At 44.9% G+C, this 22245-nt stretch overlaps 1 protein-coding gene across 30 annotated transcripts in view; it reads right to left on the minus strand.

The window, feature by feature from the left end:
- Positions 1 to 22245, minus strand: part of ARHGAP27 (Rho GTPase activating protein 27) — a 1125989-nt gene that overhangs the window by 190499 nt on the left and 913245 nt on the right. For 20 of the 30 annotated variants that reach the window (XM_085650847.1, XM_085650970.1, XM_085650857.1 and 17 more), the window contains 2 exons: positions 5263 to 5353; positions 1760 to 1864 (listed from right to left, as the gene is read on the minus strand). In XM_085650847.1, the coding sequence (XP_085506973.1) occupies positions 1760 to 1864; positions 5263 to 5353 (196 nt within the window). The remainder of the gene's footprint in view (positions 1 to 1759; positions 1865 to 5262; positions 5354 to 22245) is intronic. The other 10 variants (XM_085650850.1, XM_085650937.1, XM_085650983.1 and 7 more) reach the window with 1 other exon arrangement.

Below are 22245 nucleotides of genomic sequence, written 5' to 3' on the forward strand. Positions count from 1 at the left end.
CGGTCTCCACAGGAGGAAAGGGCATAGCTGTCCCTGGTAAAACAGATGGCAAACATAGCAAAAATGCACAGGAAAACCATATCCAAAAGGTGGGTCCCGCATTAGAGATTTAAATTTAAGGCTCTAGGAACTGTTCTATACGGTGCGGAGATATGGGGCTCCCAAGTGACTTTATTTAGATTCGGCCCACAAAAGAATTACCCCAAAAATTAAGTTCAGATTGCTCATGTTCTGGCATCGACTATGGTCTACTATAGTACTAAAGCCTTATAGGGTGCGTCTTTGTGACCTAATGTTACCAAAATGTGTAAGTAAGATTTTGTGGCTCCGCACTGTTAAGGCTCAGAGGTTAAAACTTGACACATACTGGGACTTTCGGGAGACCTTGTGTCAAATCCAAAAGTCCAGTCTTAAAGTTTTTTACTGGGATCGTGTTGTGATGGATAATATACAAAATTGTAAAGGATCACTATCTGCTGCTTTTATTGATTTTAAACCAACCCCGTTATATGAGCGCACTATTGATAAAATTGTACCTCCACTAGCAAGGAAACTATATCTACAGTTCAGGTATGGATGCCTACCTGTAAAAACATTTTTAAAAAATGATACAAAGAAATGGTCATGGTGGATGAGAACTGTATTTGTTGTAAAGGAGGACCTGAGTCACACAAGAAGGTTATACCTTTTTGTCCTTTGTATAGACAGTCTAAAGCTAAGTGGATAGTTCCACTTTGCAGAAATCTGGGTGCTAGGAAGCACCAGGAGTCGTTCAGAATACTGCAGTCAGACTCAAATCGTATTGTTGTATTCTGTATGGCCAAATGTGGCAATGTGAATCAGACGCGCCAAGTGTTCTCCTGGTAGTCTTAAATTTCCCCCTTTCTAGGGTGCCTTTATATTGTATTGTGCCACTTGGACAAATTGTAGCTGACTTATGTCTTTTAGCATTAAAATAATATATATTTTTAATTTTAGATCATGTTTTTAAAACGGAAGTATTTTTATGATGAATCTCTGTGGTCTTTTTAAATGAAAATTTCTCTTCTCTGCTGCTATTGTAATGGACTGAAAAATGAGTATTCAAAAGTTGTATTATTTGTGTTTGTAAGTGCTTTGTTCTGTGTAGTACTTTTTTGATCTAAAGTAATCGAAATAAAGTTTTTGAACTGAACTGATTATTTGACTACGCAATATGTTTTATTAATTCTTTTGCAGTTTTATAATAGCAGGAACTTGGTCGAAGCCCAGTAGAGCACTTTACATGACAACCAGACGTATCCCATGAGAAGCACAAAGTACACCAGAGAGATTAAGTGGTTTGCCCAGAGTCGCAAGGTGTTCAGCAGAGGAAGGATTGGAATGTCGTTTCCCAGTTCCAAAGTCAGCTGTTCTACCCACTATGCCACATCACCTCTCAAAATTAGTGTTTGTTAGTTGCACATGTATAGCATAGCAATCATAATACATGTATTCTTAAACTGGGTGTCTTGGCGCTAAAATAACAGATGTTTGATATATGGGAGTGACTGAAAAAACACTTGCAAACATGGTTGAAATGTTCCAACAGAAAAATCAAAAATATAACTTTGGAGTCTCCCCCAACAGTGAGCATATTGTTGTTATGTGGCAAGCAGCCAAATGCATATCATAAATCTTGCAACGCAAGGTACTGAACAAATACAGATGTTCAGCCTAAGCAATGCAGAGGCTGTAAGTGAAAGAAGAGCAGATGTGACGACAGTCACTAAAAGGTTACCTCTAGAACATTCTTCTTGCTAGACTTTTCCTTCGGTGCCCAGCACATTGCTGCCCCTTTAAGTTCCACTGTGTATTCAGGAGTATTCAAACTGGAAGACTGCTTCTAGGAAAAAAGGAAGAGAGGGTCATATCTATTGCAAGATAACATCACGCTTTGGTTACAGTAGCCAAAACCCAGATTTCCTTCTGTTATAGTACATGTTTCATGTTTGCGGGGTTGTACGTTTTGTAGTGTATATGCTGTCCTTGAAAGATTACAATTCAAGGTTACCATTCGGTTATTCTTAAGAAAAATAAAGGTGATGATTCCAAGGACTGGTGAAAGTCAGTCCTGAGAAAAACAATTAATAGCCAACATTGGGCAATCACTCAGACTAGGTATCAAATCCCAGATCAGGATTAATAAACCCTTTGACAATAGAAAAATAGAAAATAGCATGATATCCTTGTAAAACTAAAAGGCAAATGGGACATACGTGATGTAACCAATCGATTTACATTCTCAGTACAGCAAAATAAATGAATATAATACAATAAACAAGCCTTGGAACATTCTCTAAAATATTATTTTGTGCTCAATAAAAAAAGATAGTTATACTTTCTGTACCTCTAAAAAGTGGCACACACAAAGTGTAAACCTACAGAGCACAAGTGAGAAGTGGGCATGGCACGACCTGTCTACAGGAGCCCTGGCCTCTTTCTAATATGTTACTCCTATGTAGAATTCCAGTGCTGAAGGAGGCAGTGAGTGAGAATTTGCACAGGAGTGTCTTAGCACCTTTGGAAGAACATGACTTCCCCAATGAGGTTGATTAGGTGCAGCATGCAACTACTTTTATGGGGGACATCAGGCCCCCTCCTTCAGGGCCAAGGGCCATAATGCACAGACACATGGTGCTCAAAGAAAATGTGCAGGTACTGGGAACAGTTTATTTCTGCTATGGGTAATACTGTCTATATCTCTTCAGGGTTAATGGTGGATTTGGTAGAGCTACTTGTTCGAAGTTAGCTGAACAGGGTAAGTACAGGTAGTGGCAGGTAACAATTCAGGAGAGCTGACATTTATTAAGATAATAAGCAGCTTCTATTGAATTCAGTTTTGGACAAACAACCATAATGCCAGATGTTGGTAATTGGTTTTTATATTATAGGGCTCTTGGTAGAAGATGAAGACGTTGAGCTCCTCTTGCATGCAGAATTCCCTGCATTGGTGCAAGTGTATGTCAAGTTGATAACTTGGACGGACAATGTAATCTGGGCCTGTGGATAGGGGTTGAGGTCCGAAAGAGATGACCTAAGTGTCAAGTGTTGTGTGCTGCTGAAATCATCAGAGTGGAGATAAGTCATTACGTATGATAATCTGGGGTTGTTTACAAAGGAGATGGGGGGGGGGGGGGTCAATTGGAAATTAATGTCTCCATAACAACAAGAGGTGGTATATTGATAGACAAGTAGATTAGCTAATGGGTTGATGGGAAGGAGTCCATGAACGGGGATTAGCACTTCGCACTGTTCTGCCATCTGAGTTAGAGAGCAGCATGTGCTAGTTGAAGGTGGTACTGGAAAGGTGTTGAATCAATCACGTAATTTGTAAAGCGCACTACATAACCGTAAGGGTTTCAAGGGGAGGGGGGGGGGGGGGGGGGGGGGGGGAGCTGTTGCTACTGGTCGAAGAGCCAGGTCTTGAGTTGTCTCCTGAACATCAGAAGGTCTTCGGTTTGTCGTAGGTAGAGGGGGAGGGTGTTCCAGGTCCTGGTGGCACGGTGGGAGAAGGACCTGCCTCCGGAAGTTGTTCTACGGATGCGTGGGACCGTGGCCAGGGCGTGGTCAGCAGAGCAGAGTTTCCTGTTGGGTACGTAGGAGAGTCGGCTGTTGAGATAGGCTGGTCCGGTCTTGTGGAGTGCCTTGTGTGCGTGGATCAGGAGCTTGAAGGAGATTCTCCTGTCGACTGGGAGCCAGTGCAGGTTCCTTAGGTGGGGGGTGATGTGGTCGCAGCGCGGGATGTCGAGGATCAGGCGTGCAGAGGCGTTCTGGATTCTCTGTAGTCTGTTGATGAGCTTGGACGATGCTCCGGCGTAGAGGGCGTTTCCGTAGTCGAGTCTGCTGCTGACTAGGGCCTGGGTGACTGTTTTCCTCATGTTTGTCGGGATCCATCTGAAGATCTTGCGGCGCATGCGGAGGGTGTTGAAGCAGGTGGAGGAGACTGCATTGACTTGTTTGGTCATGGTTAGTTTTGAGTCGAGGATGATTCCCAGGTTGCGTGCGTGGTCGGTGGGGGCCGGGGGGGTCCCCAGTTATGCGGGCCACCATGAGTCGTCCCATGCTGAGGGGTTGGACCAGAGGATGAGGATCTCCGTTTTGTCTGAGTTAAGCTTAAGTCGGCTTTCCTTCATCCAGTCTGTGATTGCCTTCATTCCCTGGTGGAGGTTGGATTTGGTGGTGTGGGGGTCCTTGGTGAGGGAGAGGATCAGCTGCGTGTCGTCGGCGTAGGAGAATATGTTGAGGTCGTGCTGTCGGGCGATGTGTGCTAGTGGTGCCATGTAGACGTTGAACAGCGTCGGGCTGAGGGAAGATCCTTGAGGGACGCCGCCGATGATCTAGGAGGCCTCTGGCTGGAACGGAGGGAGGCGGTCTCTGAGTTCTGCCGGACAGGAAGGAGGTGGTCCAGTCCAAGGCCTTCTCCAGGATCCCTGCATCTTGGAGTCACGTGCGTAGTGTGCGGTGGCAGACGGTGTCGAAGGCGGCGGAGAGATCCAAGAGGATGAGGGCCGACGTCTCACCGTTGTCTAGAAGGAACCTGATGTCGTCTGTGGCGGCGATGAGGGCGGTCTCGGTGCTGTGGTTGCTGCGGAATCCTGATTGGGAGGGGTCCAGGATGTTGTTGTCGTCGAGGTGACGGGTGAGCTGGGTGTTAACTATCTTCTCGATGACCTTTGCTGGGAACGGAAGCAGGGAGATGGGTCGGAAGTTCTTGAGGTCGCTCGGATCCGCCTTGGGTTTCTTCAGTAGGGCGTTGATCTCTGCGTGCTTCCAGTTCTCAGGGAAGGTGGCGGTCTCGAAGGAGAGGTTGATGATTTTGTGCAGGTGGGGTGCGATGGAATTGCTGGCTTTGTTGAAGATGTGGTGTGGGAGAGGGTCGGACGGGGATCCGGAGTGGATTGTGCCCATGGTCTTGATTGTGTCCTCGATGCTCACGTTGGCCCAGGTTGTCAGGGTGTCGTGGGCGGTGGGGTGCGGTGCGGCGAGGTCTGCAGGGGTCGTCCGGGGTTTGAAACTGTCATGGACGTCTGTGATTTTCCGGTGAAAGAAGGTGGCGAGGGAGTTGCACAGGGCTTGCGATGGTGGGATGTCGTTGGCGCTGGAGCTGGGGTTGGAGAGTTCCTTCACGATGAATGAGTAGTTTGGGGTGCAGTTGTTAGGGAGCAACATATTGTATATTTGCAAAACGAAGTCTAAATTCAATAATGAATTATTAAATTAAGAGGAATAAAAATGTTTTACCATGCTGCTGGTGGACTGATTTTTTCCATCTTTGTAAAATGTCAAAATCGAACCCTCCAAAACTGTCCAAGAGGAGCTCCAGTTTTTTTTCCTGCAATTTTAAAATAGATCATACATGTTAAAACACAGCCTGCCAGGCTTTTGAACAAACTAAACATGCATTAGAAATACATTTCTCACATTTTATTTGGATAAAACATTAGTTTAATATGTCTTTGAGCTAAGCAAGGCTTTAGGTCCCCACAAGCGAATAATGAGAAAACCATCAATATCTGATGACAGATTTTAGTATTAATGAAAACATTTACCTTCAACCATAACAAAAAAAAAAAAACATAAATCACAAAAATATAAACAGAATTAGTTTCAAGAGTAGACTAACTATCATTAAACTCACATGATTTGGTCTATTCTTATTTAACTTCCAAATATTCTACGCGGCAGAGAGTATGAATTAAGGAACCAAGAGGTTGAAGTCGGATGCACCTCTAGGTGACTGAGTGGTGTTTAATATTAAAGACTGAGGTTCAGGAGAGTCTCAGACAAGTACAGAATGAGTCAGACACCCTGGAGTTTTGCATGGCAATATCTCAATAATGGTTTAGGGATGACCACCAGTGCACCCTTCCTCATGGCCATGAGCCCTCCTTCAGTTAGCGGATAAAGACTCATGCACCGGATTGCTCTTTACAACTGCAGAGCCAGGTTGGGATTTATGGAACTACGATTTTAATTCACCCGCTCTGCAGGCACATAGCTATATTTTCCAGATCATGAACCAGAGGAAATGACTACTTTGGCAAGTATTTGTTTTGCTTTTAGGAATTGAAAGAATGCAGTCTGAGATAGAGGCACTGCATAATATTCAATGCTATGCAAAGGAGAGCCCTTATGCTAGTGTTGACAAACATAAAAGCCACGACTACATTGAGATGCAGGTATGTTATGTATGAAGTGAGGAGACTGCAGTGATCAATTCTTGTTTACGAGATCTTCAGTACCACTAGTAGGTTGGCTACACAGCAGCAAAGAGCATAAAGGGATATATCTCCTAAAATGATGCATAGCAAAGGTGAGAGATGATAGAGCAAAGACTTTATCAAACAATTTCTAATGACAAGAGAAATGACGACAACTTTTACACAAACCATGGCAAAACGTGTCCATTTCCACGTTATGAAACCCGATACAAATATGCATCTAGTCACTGCCAGTAAAAGTATACAGGAGGAAAGGTAGTTTAGAAACATATCATTAACATAGATGAGGCTATTATTAATGAAATTATATATTCGTTCATTTATGTGTGTAAGAAATACGTAGGAGAAAAAGGCTCACGTTAATGGAATTTTTTGTTAATGGACTTTGTTTCCCTGAAATGAATATGAAATTAATTAAGACTACAAGAAAGTGTTTACGACTTATTTTTGATTTAAATTTGAAAAGTAATTACAATGTCATTTCATGTTATAACGTGTGCACCGAAAATGAAAAAAGAAAAATAGGTGCTATATGAACATATCTAGATGTGTTAGCATAAAACTTCTATAACAATGCATTTTCACATGTGTTATTAGTTAAAAATCCACATAAACGATAAGGACTAATATGATTTTTTGTATACATACAATGATGACGCTTTTAACATTTTATGAATACTCCAGATTTACAGGTATTAATTATGATAAGATTGATATGAATTATGAATGTATTAACGTATTTTAGAAATACTAAGCTATGTTTCTTAGTAATATGTGACTTTAGATTATTAATGTCAATTTGTCGTGTATTAGTCTAACTTCATGTAGGCCTCGCATCTTACTTTCCTGTTTCAGTGAAGTCATGGATTGAATATTCTTAACTGTATGGGAACTTTTAGAGAAATAGCAACCCGTACTGAAATGATAACGGATTCCTTTGACCTCTCTTGGACTAAACAGTGTGTTTGCAACAATTTTTGCTACATTCTAGAACAGCTGCTTGGGAAAGTGGCATTAGTGAACCCTGAAGTTTTTTAAAAAATTTCCTATTGTTCGATCTGTCCTATGCTTACATGACCTAAGGATCTTTGTAATTGATCCATCTATTCTTCTGGATTTTAATCCTCTTTCCTGCTACCTCACCCTCATCTTTCTTTACACTCACCAATAGAACTGAGTGGTCTTACAATTTGGTGATGCCAGGGGGTGTCACCCTGGAAGCTGATCAAGTATAATTGTTCATTTTGAAAGGACAAGAGGGGCTTCTGTTTCCGACTCATTGCTGCAAACTGGTGTCCTGACAAAAATTGAACCTTTCCGCTGGAGGGTTCCTGTCATGCATACAGCAACGGACTGAGACAGATCGCGGTCTTGATGAACTGGACTGGCTACTTGTAACTTTGTTGAACTTTCCTGAGAGTCCTTCAAAAGGCACTCACCTGGCTGCCTATCCTTATCAGCATTTACAATGTATGTGCTCAGAATCTGGATCAGCTGAGGAAGATTATCTCATATCACATTGACCAAATTCCTTAGAACCCAAGAGGCTTGGTATAATTGATTAAACCTTTACTAACTTTTATCCATAGATGTATGTGACCGTTGATGGAATGCATATGATCTTTAACCTTCCAATTTATTAACTAAGGTCCATATTATTACTCGGATTGTGCTGTTTCTGACTTATCATTCCTTGATTGAGTGAGTGATGGGTTTGGGTTACTAAAGTTAATAACCATCCATGTGGATTTATCCAATTTTATGACTCTGGAAATAAGATTACAGTTATCATATTCTTGGTCCTCATTGGGTAACTGCCCATCCTTCAAAATATCCAAACACTTTCAGCACATCGGAGGACCAATTTGACGTAAGTGGTATCAAGAGTGATACAAGAGACCTGTTAAAATAGAAAGGGCCCAGTAAATGTTATAGCAGTGTGTTACCCTAGAAAGGTCTGAAGATAAGGTATAGTAACTTCAAATTAATGTGTTGTGAAGCCGGATACGGTGAAGAGGATGAGTATGGGGATATATCATAGCTCCCAAGATCATACATACTGTAGTGTTTTGGCAGCTTGCACCTTATTTGAAAGGAACGTAGTGAGTCCTAAATAAAGGGAGTTACAACAATATAGCCAGGATCCAATAATAGAAGCAACGGCTGTTCTTTTGCTATTATTTGTTAAAGAGTTAGTAGTTTTCTCAGCATGTATAGAGTACTTCGGATATCCAGTTCACCATAACATTTTTTTATCTATCAGAGTTTAGCTTTTATCTGCAACTAATTTTAACCAGTTACGACCCATTCAGATCCTGACAAAGTTGTGACCTGATGGAAAACAGAATGTGCAGAGGGGTTGCTGTGTAGCCGTAATGGCATTTGAATGTCATCTGTTTACACATATTGCTAACAATTATATTAAAAAGATGTGGGTATAATGAAAAGCCCTATAGGACACTACACCAGCCACTAATCTGAGTGGAACCATATGTAGGGAACTTGGCGGATTGGTCAGTGTGAAAATACTTGAATCAATTAAGAGCAGTGCCTTTGAATCCTGCTGCCCGGAGATGATCCTTAAGAAAGGCTTGGTACCATATTGAACAGCGACCAACTAGTCCAAAAGGATCAATGCATTAATATGTCTTTGGTTCAAAGTCAGCTCTCAGATTGTCTGCAATAGATAAAAGAACAGATTTGGTGGCAAGTTCTGTAAGTTGTCCAGGAAGTTAATTTCCTGCAGGGAATCATATGCTTTTTTTACCTATATGGTCTTCAATATTTTTGCCACCCACCAGAAATTGAGAGTGCATTTCTTTCCCCAGTATTCACAGGTCAACCTCCTGGTTCTTTAAAGGTGATGCCACCAAGGTATCGTTGAGTGACTGAGGAGCTATCCATTGTTCTATGCATGAGTTAACAGAAAAGAAAATGGCTGGCAATTGTACTGACAATTAGTTACAGACTATGAAGTGGACAACGATCAAGAGAGCCTGATTTTAACTAAGATAATTTGAAAGAAAGGCTTTTCACTGAGTGTTTCAAAATCAGTTGCCTTCTTAGTCTTGAATTTTGGAAGGTGGTGAGTGGTAGCCGGTGGAAAGTGCTTTTCTCAATCTTTAATCTACTTAGTTACATGCTCTGTTCCTCCTCTCGGCTCCTCAGTGCAGGTCGTGGCTGTGGTTCTTCAATTGCCAAACCCAAGGCCACGGCTCAGGTCCCGGGCAGTCTGCGCAGGGGCTTTTACTGCCACACTGAACCAGTGATTCAGCAACCTGTTAATGCCAGGAGGCAAGAAGCAAGAAAGGAACCTCTGGTTGCCACAGGCGGCAGCGGTGTGGCAGTGATGGCAATAGGCCACAGGCTCCTTGCGCTGCACCGAGAAGGCCGGCATTAGACCAGTGCAGATTGTGCTTGCCTCGGGGGCCCGCACGCCAGCTGCCACCTGATTGAAAATGTCTGGGAGTGAAGTGGGCCACTCCTCCCGCTCCTGTTCTTCCGCCGCTCTGACCCCCTGAGGTCTGCAGCCTTCACCAGCTTTTGCCATGCATCATATTAGTCTAGCCAGCTATCTCAGCACAGACGACTGCAGATGATTTTATACAGTCATACCACCAGTTAAGAGGACTTATCGGGGGGGGGGCTTCAAACACTCCAGGAAGAGGTAAGTGAGAAAGGTGAAAGCGAGTTTATATATTTATATAGACAGTCATATGGGCCCAATCCACACAGTTTTTGCGGAATCCTGACTTGCAATTATTACTTCTACTCACGTTGAGCACTCAAACTACTTAGCTGCTTACAGTACCCACAGGGCACAGTCCCAAGAGTTAAGTGATGTGGACGGAAGGAAGACATAACCCTATTCTAAATTCAAAAAAGCTGCCATGCATTAGTATCCATTGGTTCTTCGTCAGCATCATGGAAACCACTGCCCCCTCAGTGCTATCCATGCTTTAGAACGACATATCAGTTAATCCTTAGATCTTCACAATTTTACCAATGCTGTAAAGCAACGATATCCAACACATGGAAGCCCAGAACTGCAAAGTAATAACTCTTCACATGGGAAAGAAAGCATGTAAAAGACGAGCTACACCTAAACAGGACTTTTTCCCCAGTTTGAAAGATTAAGGCAAAGATATCTCACAGCACACCAACATCATTCTGCCTACCCTCCATCTCCTATTAAGTAAGTCACGCAACCTGCCTCAGGGTCATCCCAGCCTTTTTCTCTGCCATCCAACAAACATGCAGACTCAAGACCAATGATAAACACTATCTCAAGCCCAGGACATACTAATTCCTCAGCAAGACCTGGGCCGTCTCAGGCCGAGAGGAGTGCCCATTATGTCACTGATAAAGAGTTTATAGATTAAAGCATTAACGAGCCATGGATTGACCTTTATTTAACAGAGGTTAAAATTCATAGGTCACAAGATATCTAAACAAGCATTGGCATAGCCAATAGGTCTCGCTTTTGGGACCTTATAAGTATATTTACTTTTGCTATAATCGCGGCATGTAAACCGCGGGTGCTGCGATTATAGCAAAAGTAAAGAAATAGAAAAAAACATCTATTTCTTTACTTTGCTTGTTTACTTTTTGCGCAGGGGAGGGGGCCTGCGAGATTCCCTTGCGGGAGCGTGCGACCATATGGTACCACCAAATGGCGCCGCGCCCTCCCGCAAGGAAAATGCCAGACGTGCACGCGTTGCCATTGCAAGCAATGCAACACGTGTACGTTTTTGTCCCTAAAGCTGTGCCCATGGCATTAAGTCTCTCCTATGCAGCGCATGCGCGCTGCATAGGCGATACCTAAAAATGACTCTTCCAATTAGTATAAGTTTACAGCAGGACTGAATTTAATGCGAAGAAAAGAAGGGCCACATGGCAAACCAATTAGCACATGAACAAATCCATCATCTTTCTCTCCCTTACCTCGTGCACATAAAAACTGACTTTTGCTCCATTAACATACAACATGCCATAAGAAACCCATTAACTGTTGTCCAGCAATGGGAGCTCCCTCATGTACAACAAAATGAGAACGAGATGCAGTGGACGGTTCCTTTGGAGGAAGTGGAGCCAATTTTACAGCTCTATCTGATGCAATCGTCTTCTTGCTTTGATTTGAACACCAAAGATGATTTTATACCAGAGCTGTCCAAAACCAGAAAGAATCGTAAAAGATTAAGGAAACTGAAATTAAAAGAGCAACAGCGAAGTGTCGTCCATCAAAACTGAGAAAAAACATTAGCCTTTGTTAAGGATAAACTCAGTTCTAGCTGCAACGATCACAAGACCATCTGTTCTGGACAATAGGGCTGGTCGACCAACAATATCTGCTATGCACCACGTGAATACAGACAGTGGTGTTCAAACAGGATCCCCAGAGAGCACCATGGCAGCTCAACACACTTCACATCAGCAGCAACATCTGTCAAGATGCAAGAAACTACAACTGTAGGCACCCAGACTATTTGGTCTAGGCCTCCCCCTGAAGCGGTCATAAGGAAGACAAACTGTCTTCACAGGATTGCCACTGCTCCAAATGATAGCTTTCAGACCGAGGAGTCTACTAACAATTGCAATAACCTGCAGCTCAGCAACTGTTGGACCTGGCCCTTTTGGCAGGTTCACCCCCAAACTTTTTGCATTTAGCCAGGCCTTTTTTTCCCTATGTAGTGTTAGTAGTTTTAGGCCTGTAGGCACTTTTAGCACTGTGTCCCAGTGTAAAGTGCGTGCGCTCTGTGTTACATGTAGTGAGACTGGCCTGCCCTCCCATAGGAATGCATGGGGGATATGTGTGTCCATGGTAGTTCCTGAGGTGAGAGGAGTGCAGGGGCGAGTTTGGTATGGGCGATCTCGTGGGAATAAATGCTGCGCAATGGTGTGCGCAGATTTATGGTGACTGGTGGGGAAGTGCCACTTCTAGAAGTTGGCATGTCTGTGAGCTGTGTGATGTGAATTGCCTGTCTGGCTTGTGATTGACAGGAGCGGAGAGGGCTGGGGAATTCCAGGAGCCAGGGTGAGTCTGCCCGGTGGTGAATGGAGAGATCTGCATGTAGATGGGAGGGAGGAGTTGCACCTGGGACCTGAATAGGGCTGGGCCTTCCCTCCACAATGCTGGCTCCACCTCCTGTGGTGTGTCTGATGTCCCTGGCCTGTCCTGTGAATAGAGAGGGGAGCTGGGCAAAACAAAGTGCTCCTGAACCAGTTGTATCTGGTTCTCCCCTTGCCTTACAGTTGCATAACAAAGGAAAATGTTGTATAAAAGAAGGGGCCGTGACCCCATGAAAAGGTTCTTGTTCTTGGACTCGAATCTGCCAGGGGCGTGCTGCTGGGGCCCAGGGGAAGGCTTGCCTCCCTGGACTCTGCCCTGCCCCTGGATACCTTGCTTTTCTTGACACCAGAGGACTTGCTCTTCCACAGACCGGACTTTGTTCTTTTGCCCCTAGCACCTGGGAGCGCTTTATCATGGTGTCGTGATGCATGCAGTGGCGGGTGCCCACCCCGCTTATTTTTATCTTTTAGTGCGCAGGTGCCCATCCTGCGTCTTCGTTTAATTTTTTTAATTACTACGGGAGCCCACCCCGCTTATTGGAGTCCAACGCGGGTGCCCACCCCGCTGCTACATTTATTTGCACGCTCGAGGGAGCCTACCTCTCATTGGCACCGAAAATAATTCACCGCCGCGGCCCGATGGCTCAAAGAGGAAGTCAGGAGACATCGCACCTGACGGGGGCGGGACTTCCGCATTTGCGAAGGAAGCCCGCCCCGTGTCCCGAGGAAATAGTCTGCCGTCCTGCAAGGCTCCAGTGAGTAAAGGGAAGCCCCACGCTGTAGGAGGAGTGCTGCTGGCCGCATCCTAGTGTCCCGGTCCAGAGACGGGGGACCGGGTGAAGCCAATACAGTGTGGGAAGTGCCTCGCATCCCCACGGGGCTCCCTTGAGCGGCTGGGAGCCTCAGGAGCCCCAGGGGAAGAGCGAGACGTGCGACGCTGGTGCGAGCCCCGGTCCCAGAAGAGGGACCGGGTGAAGAGAAGTCCCCCTGATTAAGAGCCCGGTAAGTGAGGGCTGGGCAGGTGGCATGGCAGCGTAAATTCTTGAGCGGCCCCCGCCTGAAAGGCGGCCGCTCTAACACTGGGGCGAATCGTCTGAAGGGGCTCCGAGGGGCCCGCGCCTCCCTAACGGTCCCGGCACTAGGAGCAGTGCCATTATCCAGAGCGGCCCCGTTTTGGCAGCGGGCCGCTCCAACGTGTGGCATAGTTATTTTCAGAGCCTGCGGGCTCCAACGATGGGACAAGTCATTTCCAAGCCCCGTAGGGGCCAGAGGGCACCGAGGTGCCGTGCCCCTATTCTTTGTTTCCCGCTGCCCCGATGGCTAGAGGGCAGCTACCACGTGGGGCATAATTTGTTTCAAGGGCCAGAGGGGCCCGTGGTTGCTCCAACCGGGGCATGTTTTACTTTTCAGAGCCAGATGGCTCCAACCTTTTGCATATTGATTTCAATGCCCAGTGAGAGCCCATGCCACATCTTCACTTTTACAGCTGCCCAGCAAGTAGTGGGCAGCTGCACCGTTTAGGTCTTTCTTTTGCTTTGGGGGACATGCCTGAGTTAGGAGTGAGATGCCCTCCTTTACCCCAGACACTCACAGCTGTGCAGCACTTAGTGCCAGCTGCTACGTTTAGGCCTGCGCAGATTGCGCACCCTTGACTTTCGCTGCCTTTGCCGCGTGCCTTGACTTTGGGGATACAGGGCATTGTAGCCCACTTTCTGAGATGGCCAGTTGGCCGGGGGGGGGATTGTTAGATTTATAGGGCACCAGGCCCTACTATGATTCTTGGGTGCTAGGAAATGTAATGTATGTAGAATGATTTACGCACCTGTGTTGATACCTCTAAATGTGCGTTATGATTATGAGGTTGGTTCGCGTATAATGGTTTATGCGAGTGAGAGTTGTTCCCTAATGTAGTTATACTTAGGAGGTTGGGTCTAATGTGTTTAGACTTGTCAGAGAATTGCATAAGGTGGTTATGTGGATGAGGTTGGCGTACAATGCGTTTGGCACCTAATGTGATACTGTGCATAAAGTAGTTTATGTTACAGGCTGATGCTAAGAACAGTGATTCCCAGTGGTTGCAGGTTGTATGTTTATGATCTGCTGTACTTTTACTAAGTTCGCTTTGTGATGGTTCTGACAGTGGTCCATGTGGCCCTGTCAGGTGTACATAATCCCTTGTAAATATTGCCCAGTGCCAGTTGGCACAGTGTATAATATGTGCTTACTATTCTAATGTGTTATGATAATACAAAGGCTAGTTTTATATAACCTTGTGTGGAGTTTCTATTGTGGTGGGCCTGGGATGTTGTCGCTGGGTGCGTGCGCAAATACTTTACACCTTGCCTCCGGAATAGGTCTGACTGCTCGTGCCAAGCTACCAAGGGGGTGAGCAGAGGTTATCTTTGGCGTGTAATTCCCTTGCCCTGACTAGAGTGGTGGTTTCTGCCTGGCTTTGGCGCACGCCTTAGCCAGCCAGAAATCCCATTTCTAACAGCAACACAAAGCACTTCCTATCTGGAGATCAAGATACAGCCATAACAGACTAGAAGGGTGGTACGGAACGGGGCTCCAGTCGCACCACGGTACACAACTAGCTATCACATTTTATTCTTACCAGTGCCACTCAAGCGAAACGCATAGATCACCCTTCATTAACCTATAAAGCACGACCAATGCAGGAGTACACAGACCTGCAAAAAGAAGTGCCAATTCTAAAACCCTGATATTAATTGTGCGGCCTTCAATAGTACCTCAACTGGGCCAATAGTTTTTAAAATGTTAAAGGCTCTTCCAACCACTTATCCATTCTCAGCCCAGACGATCAGTAAAGTGGCCTTTCTGCCAAGAAAGGTAAACTTAACAAGACTACCAAACTTACACTAAACTCAATGAAGAAAGGCAGCAAAAACCAAAACGTGGGGTGGTTTTGGATTACACCTTTCTATCACTGCACCGTTCAGTCAGTGGTTTGATTTTCAGATAGACGATCAGCTGGAAAGTGACCACTTTCCCCAAAAAGACAGTGCTAACAAGGATATAGGATAAACCACGACATGCTGTTGGGGAAGGACACCCTTCTCTAAGCCTAAATTGGATCAATTGGTCTTTTAAAGCTAAAAAACACAAACGGGGCCTGGATGATCAGCTATAAGGACGAGTCCTTGAATTTCTTAAACTCTATTACAAAATCCAATCAGCGCTGCATCTTGGGACCACCCTATGTTTGAATTACATTCTGAGCTAATTAAATCTGCCGTTGAATGACCCCACTTTCTTGGCACCCCTGTGGCAGGGGTTTCATCATGGTACGCAACCACTTTACACAATGAACGTATTGTGGTACTTTAGGTCTCGCCTAGCTATTGCATTTACGCAATCGCAATGCGAGACTCTAGTAAGAGGGGCATTTCAAAGTGCTCCCAAAAGTGGATTGCATGGCGAGCACGCGCACAATCACGTGCATCCTGCCGCCATGCAATCCGTTCTGGGAAGCGCTTCAGCCCACTGGCGCCCTCGGCATCATACTTCAAAGGGTCCGCTCCCCAGCCTGGAATGCGCTCCCCCACCAAGCGCACGCGCTTGCTTTCACTTTCGCGCGGCGGGCACTCGCTCGCGTCCGGACCAATTTGTCTTGTTATTATTAACAAAAAAAAAGCTACCAGTTTAAAAGCTTGCATCGCAGTGTCATTGTGTTGCATGACTTTTCTGTGCACTGAGAATGAGGTTACATAAATTGTGTCTCCGTGCAAGTTTCCAAAAATACCTAGACAAGTAATAGACATAGCACATAAACAAACTGTGGAATTCCCTCAAACATTTCACATTCGTCACAAAAGTAATCCCGTCACCACTGTAATTTAGTAATGGTGTGCAGAACCCTGAACATCCTGTAAGGTCACCTGGAACCTTCGCCTTAAATTCACTGTAGTAAATACAAGTTCAGCCGCTGCAAGAAACTGATGAACGTTGAACATTCAAAGTTATGCAGGGGGCGGGTGGTGTGGCACCCTCCAAATTAGGTCACACACAGTAATGACTCAACCAGTAGCAGCCAGGGTTTGATCGCCCCTATCTGCAGGTCCAGGCTGTGGTCCTCCACATAGCCACACACAGCCTCGGATCCGTGCTCTGTATCCTCCTCCACCTGTAAGAGGGAATCTCTCCAGGACTCCACCGTCCTCCTGCCGGTGACGGTGGTGACCATCGTGCGCTGCTGCCGTAGGGATGTTTTGGAGAAGCCCTCGATTTCCTGAGAGAGGGAGCGCATTGCAGGAGTAGGCGTCTTGCACTTTCAATAAACAAATCATCTGCCTACCGCTTGCACCCGCTAGCTCTTGACCAGGAAAGGCATCTCGCTGCCACAACTGCTGTTATGGTTGTGCATAGGCATGATGCACTGGCATTCAGCCGATTCCGGCGAGGTCTTACATAATTAAACTGCGCTCTTGTTTGTAAAACGGATTTTCATTGGACTGGCCGACATGCCTTCTGATTGGATGCACCTCACACCTATCATTATAGCCTTATACAAGTAAATCGAGCTGATGGCATTGTTTGCCCTTACTCTGTCCCGTAGCCTAAGACCACTGTTTGATTGAAAGCATATAAACGTTTGTATTCCCAACAAACCGTAACACTTTTTCCCCCCGCTCTTTGCTCTTTAATTGAGCAATTAAGTACTTCTTGGTCATCATGTTCAGATTCTCACGAATTAATTTCACCTTATATTTAGCAATAGATTTACATTCTAATGTATGGATAGGAAACTTTTGCAAAACTAAATAAAATACGTTGCTGCATTGGAGTCAAATGAATACAAATCTATAGATATATCCCCATCAGGTCATAATTAATTAGACAGCAGGACCTGGGATACATATTTAGGCTGGCTTGTACAGCGCTAATACGGATGTCATGTATGTGGTACCAGCACATCCTAAACAAGCAATAGCATTACCACACCGGTCAAATTCAGTTGCTTCTCCTCTAGGGGATAGACCAGTATTGTCCAATCCTGCAGCTATTCAAAAGATCATTGCCACGGGTAGAAGTAACAGGGTCCCGGCATTGAATGGCTTCCCTGTCAGAGTCTTTAAAGCAAACCAGAATTTTGAATGGTCGGAATGAGTAGCATCTTTGACAATGTCTTGCTAACCAGTTAGGTCCCTCCATTCTGGCAGAGCTCATATATTGTTCCCATTCACAAGAAATGGAGCAAGGAAGATCCAGCAAACTATCGTTTTATAGCCCTGCTTGATGTTGATGCAAAATTCTTTACCTCACTAGTCCTTCAAGACCTTCAGGGATTGGTCTCCCAAGCAAACATAATTCCATGGTTCCAGCCAGAATTTCGCAAAAACAGCATTGTAGCACTGGCTCTCCAAATTCAATCAACCATGGCCTATAAGCGTGTATGGCTTGCATCCTTTATAGACTATAAAGAAGCCTTAGATAGATCATGGCTGTGACAGAAGATAAGCACCTGGGGCCCTATAATGCATAGGGCACACTTTCTATTTCTGCGCCACAGTGCACCTTAAAATAGATGCGCATGGCACAAACTGGGAATGTGTGCCCTATTACATTTAATGCTCTGCCCCCAAGACAGCCACAAAGTCATGCTGCCCTCCTGGGGGCAGCACATTCAAGTGCAAAATGGAGCGGCTTTTTCACTGTACAGGCTGCAACCCTCCTGCACTTTTGAGAGGGGAGAGAGATTCCCTTGCAAGCGGGTGCAGTGAGTGACTGTTCACTGATGGCAGCCCTCTTCCCCCCCTCCAGAGGGCGGCTATCAGTGGGTGCACTGACAGTGCACCACCTTTTGGGACGCACATTGAAAGTGTGTCTCGTGACCGCTTTTTTGCCTCTGTGCCCGCGTCTATAATATGAAATACAGACGCCAAGGCAAAGGGATGCTTGCATTTGCCTGGGGCCTCACCCCCATGCAAATGAGTGATATTGTTGGCGCTGCATGTGCGCCAGAGCTATATGTATTACAAAAGGGCCGCACAACTATCTGTAGCCCCTTCAGACGTCTCAAAGTGCCCCAGGAAAGCATAAAGTTGGCGCAAACGCCCGCTGTACCCCTGGGGCGCTTGTGTAATACGGCCCTCTGGGATCTAAACACCATTGTCACTCTTTATTTGAGCTATTGGATGCAAGTTAAACTAATTGTGGAAGCTACCCTGTCCAAAAGAGTCTCAGTCAACAAAGAGCTGTGTTTTACCCCCTATTTTCTTGAACATATTTACAGCAGACAGAGTCTGCTTTGACGAATCCAAAATCGTGCCCTCTGACACTTAATAGTCAACCGCTATCTGTTATAAAGTACGTCTATGATGCAATTATGTTAGACTTCTTGGCTACTGGCCTGCATTCTTCACTTAACAACTTGGCTGCTTACTGCAGTACCAATGGGCTAGAAATAAACACAGGGGACACCAAAATGTCACTTTTACAAGGCTATGCACATGGCACTCTTGGCCATGGAAATTTGGAGACCACATCATCGACAAGGTAACTGCATACAAATATCTGGGCATCAACTTTCAGGCCTTCGGCATCTGCTGTCTCCACAAGGAAGTCCTGCAAAAGCGAGCTGAAGAGTTAGCCACTGGGTTGTGTAAAGCTGCATCTACTCTCACAGGCCCTTCATTACTGCCACTATTGCAAGTTATATAAGACAGTTTCTGGCTTCGCTCACACATGGCGTGGAAGCTTTTCCTGAAAAATGTGGGCACTATCTAAATCAGCAGCAATCAAAGCTATTCCGACAAATATTTCAGCTGCTCAATTCCTCCAGGGAGCCTCAGGTTTGATTAGAATTTGGCCTCACAGATCAAATATTGGAACAGTGGGCTAATCTGCAGAATATGTGGATTAAATTAAAACAAACAGTTGCCGGTACTTTCAACTAGGCCTAGAGATGCTACAACAATCTTCATCACCCTGGCAAGAGGCGATTTTGACAAATTTGATCGACCTACAAATATTTCCCCCTGGGCTCTAAACATCTCATACGACTCATTTAAAAGTTTCACGTAAAGCCATCAAAAGCCAGTCAGTAAAATCGACAGCCTCACACTAAAATCTAAGTCTCACAACTGATTTGTAGTAGCGACCTACGGGGAGTCTATTACCCAACCCTACCTACTACTCCCTTTCTCGAAATCCTATAAATTAAGTCTTTTTAGGCTGAGAATGGCCCTATTAGATGTGGGGGAATTGTCCAAAGATGGAAACTTGTCATGTGCTGTGCTCGTTCCCCCGGTTGGGGTGGGAAAGGGAATTTGGCTCAAGCCACTATTTCAAGGGCTGAACATTCATTTATGGCAAGATGCAAATGATCATTGTTTCAGGGAAGGAGCTGCAGACTTGTGAAGTTCATAGACATGGTAGCCACTAGAAATGAATCACCAGTGATGCCTGTGTCCGTGAGAAGAAGCACATCTGCGACCCCAGATAAAACTATTCTCAGATCTGTCCTCTAGATCTGTCCTCTAGTTAACGTTTTTAGAACCCCCTCTTTAAGTTTAAACATCTGACATATGCTTGGTGTAGATGAATTGTCTGTTTTAGATGCTTAAAAACTTGTGTTTTAAAGATTTTAATGGTTTTATCTATCAAATAAAGATATTTATTATTATTATTATTAGTTACTTCATCAGCAAAGTATATGCTGAATGTATTGCAATATGCCTGTGGAAGGGGAATCTCAGGTGATATTCTAGAAGTGTCAGAAAGTTTTTTGATAATGGTAAATATTGCCTTTTGTGAGTTGGTTATTTGGGCACTTTAAAATGCTTGCGTAGTACCAGATATCAGTTGTTTATAGTTGTACATTCCTTTCTTAAAATCTATTTTGACAGACTTTAGCCAAAATACAGCTAATTTATTTTATTTTTTGGGGGAAAAATGGGAAAAAAGTGCAGCAAATGAAAGAGTGTTTTTTTCCCTGCAAATGGTATCAACAAAGGGTTTGTGGGGATGAAATCACCATTCTCCTAGCTTTTAGGGACTGACAGATTTTTGTCAGAAAACCAACATTTTTTACACAGTTTTGGCATGTTACTGGGACATAGCCTATTTTTGCTATTTTGTGTGCTTTCAACCTTCTTCCAGTTAATGGTCGAAAAAGGGCATGAAAGCAATAATGGTTCCTGGAAAGCTATACATTTTAGAAAGTAGACAAAATTCTGAATTCAGCAAGGGGTCATTTGTGTAGATCCTTCAAGGTTTCGTCATAGAAACTAACAGTTGAATATAGGAAAAATTGAAACTTAGTTGAAAAAAAACAGCCATTTGTGTCAACGTTTTCACCTGTAACTTCTTGTAATTATGACAGCTGTTTGAAAGCAATATACCGTTACATCCGCTGGACCTTTCCGGTTGTGGGGATATATAGGACTTGTAGGTTCACCAAGAACCCGAGCAATTAATTTGGGAAAATGTATACAGGGAAAAATCGGTATGAAGAACACCTATGCATTTATGAAATTGGAACAAAATATAGAGTTTAGAAACAGTAGCTATTTGCACATTTCCGACTTTGTGAGTACCCATACTAGCATGAGAATTATAGGAAATTATAGGCTTCTTTTTTACACATTGTCTTTCATTTGGAAGGCAGAAATGCATTGATTTCGTGCCCCCGTCCTCATGACGGAATGGTTCCGTCATGAGCACAAGAGCACTGGTGGGCATGATGGAACCACTCCGTCATGAGCACCGAAGGGGTTAAGCATCCACACCACTTGGGATAGAATAAATTGACTAAGGTCATGGTCTATGTGAGAAGCTGGCTTGGTATGTGATGCACACTTATGCAAGTGGTCTTAGACAACCTTAGAAAAGCTCTCTGTGGAGCGCAGCCTGCAGGCTTAGTCCAGAAGGAGTGTAAAGCAGCTTCTTTTGCCAGAGTATAATCTTATGGATATAGATTAAGTGAAAAAGAACCTCACAGTGGATTTATAAAAATATGTATTTATTATAATACACTCACTAACACATACAGCTATCTCCTATGTGGAGATAGACACAATGCACACATTACTTTTCAATAGAAACAGGTAAATAGCATGATGTACACAGTGGTCACCGGGGGAGACCAAAACACATATACTAAATAGTGGTATGCGAACCACGAATTGAGTCAAGACTGTACCCGGAAGACGTAGAAGGGCTGGGGACCCAAGGAACCACCCAAGGTGAGTATGTAGGAACCCCACGGAGGCCGTGTGCAGTGTGGGAACATGGCCATCTTCTCAATACAAGTCAACAGGTAAGTCGCGGTTGCAATTTTAAAGAAGACTGACCCGTGGACCCTGAAGAAACCACGTGGAAGACAGAAGGTTGGAGAGCCACCCCACCCGTGCATACCCTAGGCAGCAGGATACCTACACCTGCAAAGCCGGTTGTATGGGTGTGAAGCGGCGTAGGAAACCGCAGTCAAACTCAATGGAGGACTTCAGAAAGATGCTGCTGTGAAAGTGTCCGGTGAAACCCAAAGGTGGAATCGAGATGTGAAGAGCCTGCAAGCAGAGGGGACAGAGCCTATGCCACTCAGGACTGACCAGGAGGCACGGAAGACGAATGCCCGCCAATGTTGGGTGTTGCAGGGGAGATGACGGTGACCTTGGAGCTGCAGCTATGAGGACCAGGCGACGCTGTGAAAGACAAGGAGCTGTTCACCAGCCTTCCCACGTCGGATGTTGAGAGTTGAGGGGTCGGTATTCATCGGGAGCACCAACAAGCCTTGGCAACTGCAACCAATGTGGAAAGCGAAAAAAGTGCAGTGTCAGGAGCAGCAAGGTCCAGGTGACTCACCACAAGCAGGGGAGCCAGGGCAGGCCCTCAACAATTGGGGAGCCCACAGAAATCAAAGAAGACCCTCAAGAGGACCCACAGGCCGAAAGCACTGGAGTCACACGAGGAC

The sequence above is a fragment of the Triturus cristatus genome, chromosome 1_1, assembly GCF_964204655.1.
Source record: "Triturus cristatus chromosome 1_1, aTriCri1.1, whole genome shotgun sequence".
NCBI classification, from domain to species: Eukaryota; Metazoa; Chordata; class Amphibia; order Caudata; family Salamandridae; genus Triturus; species Triturus cristatus.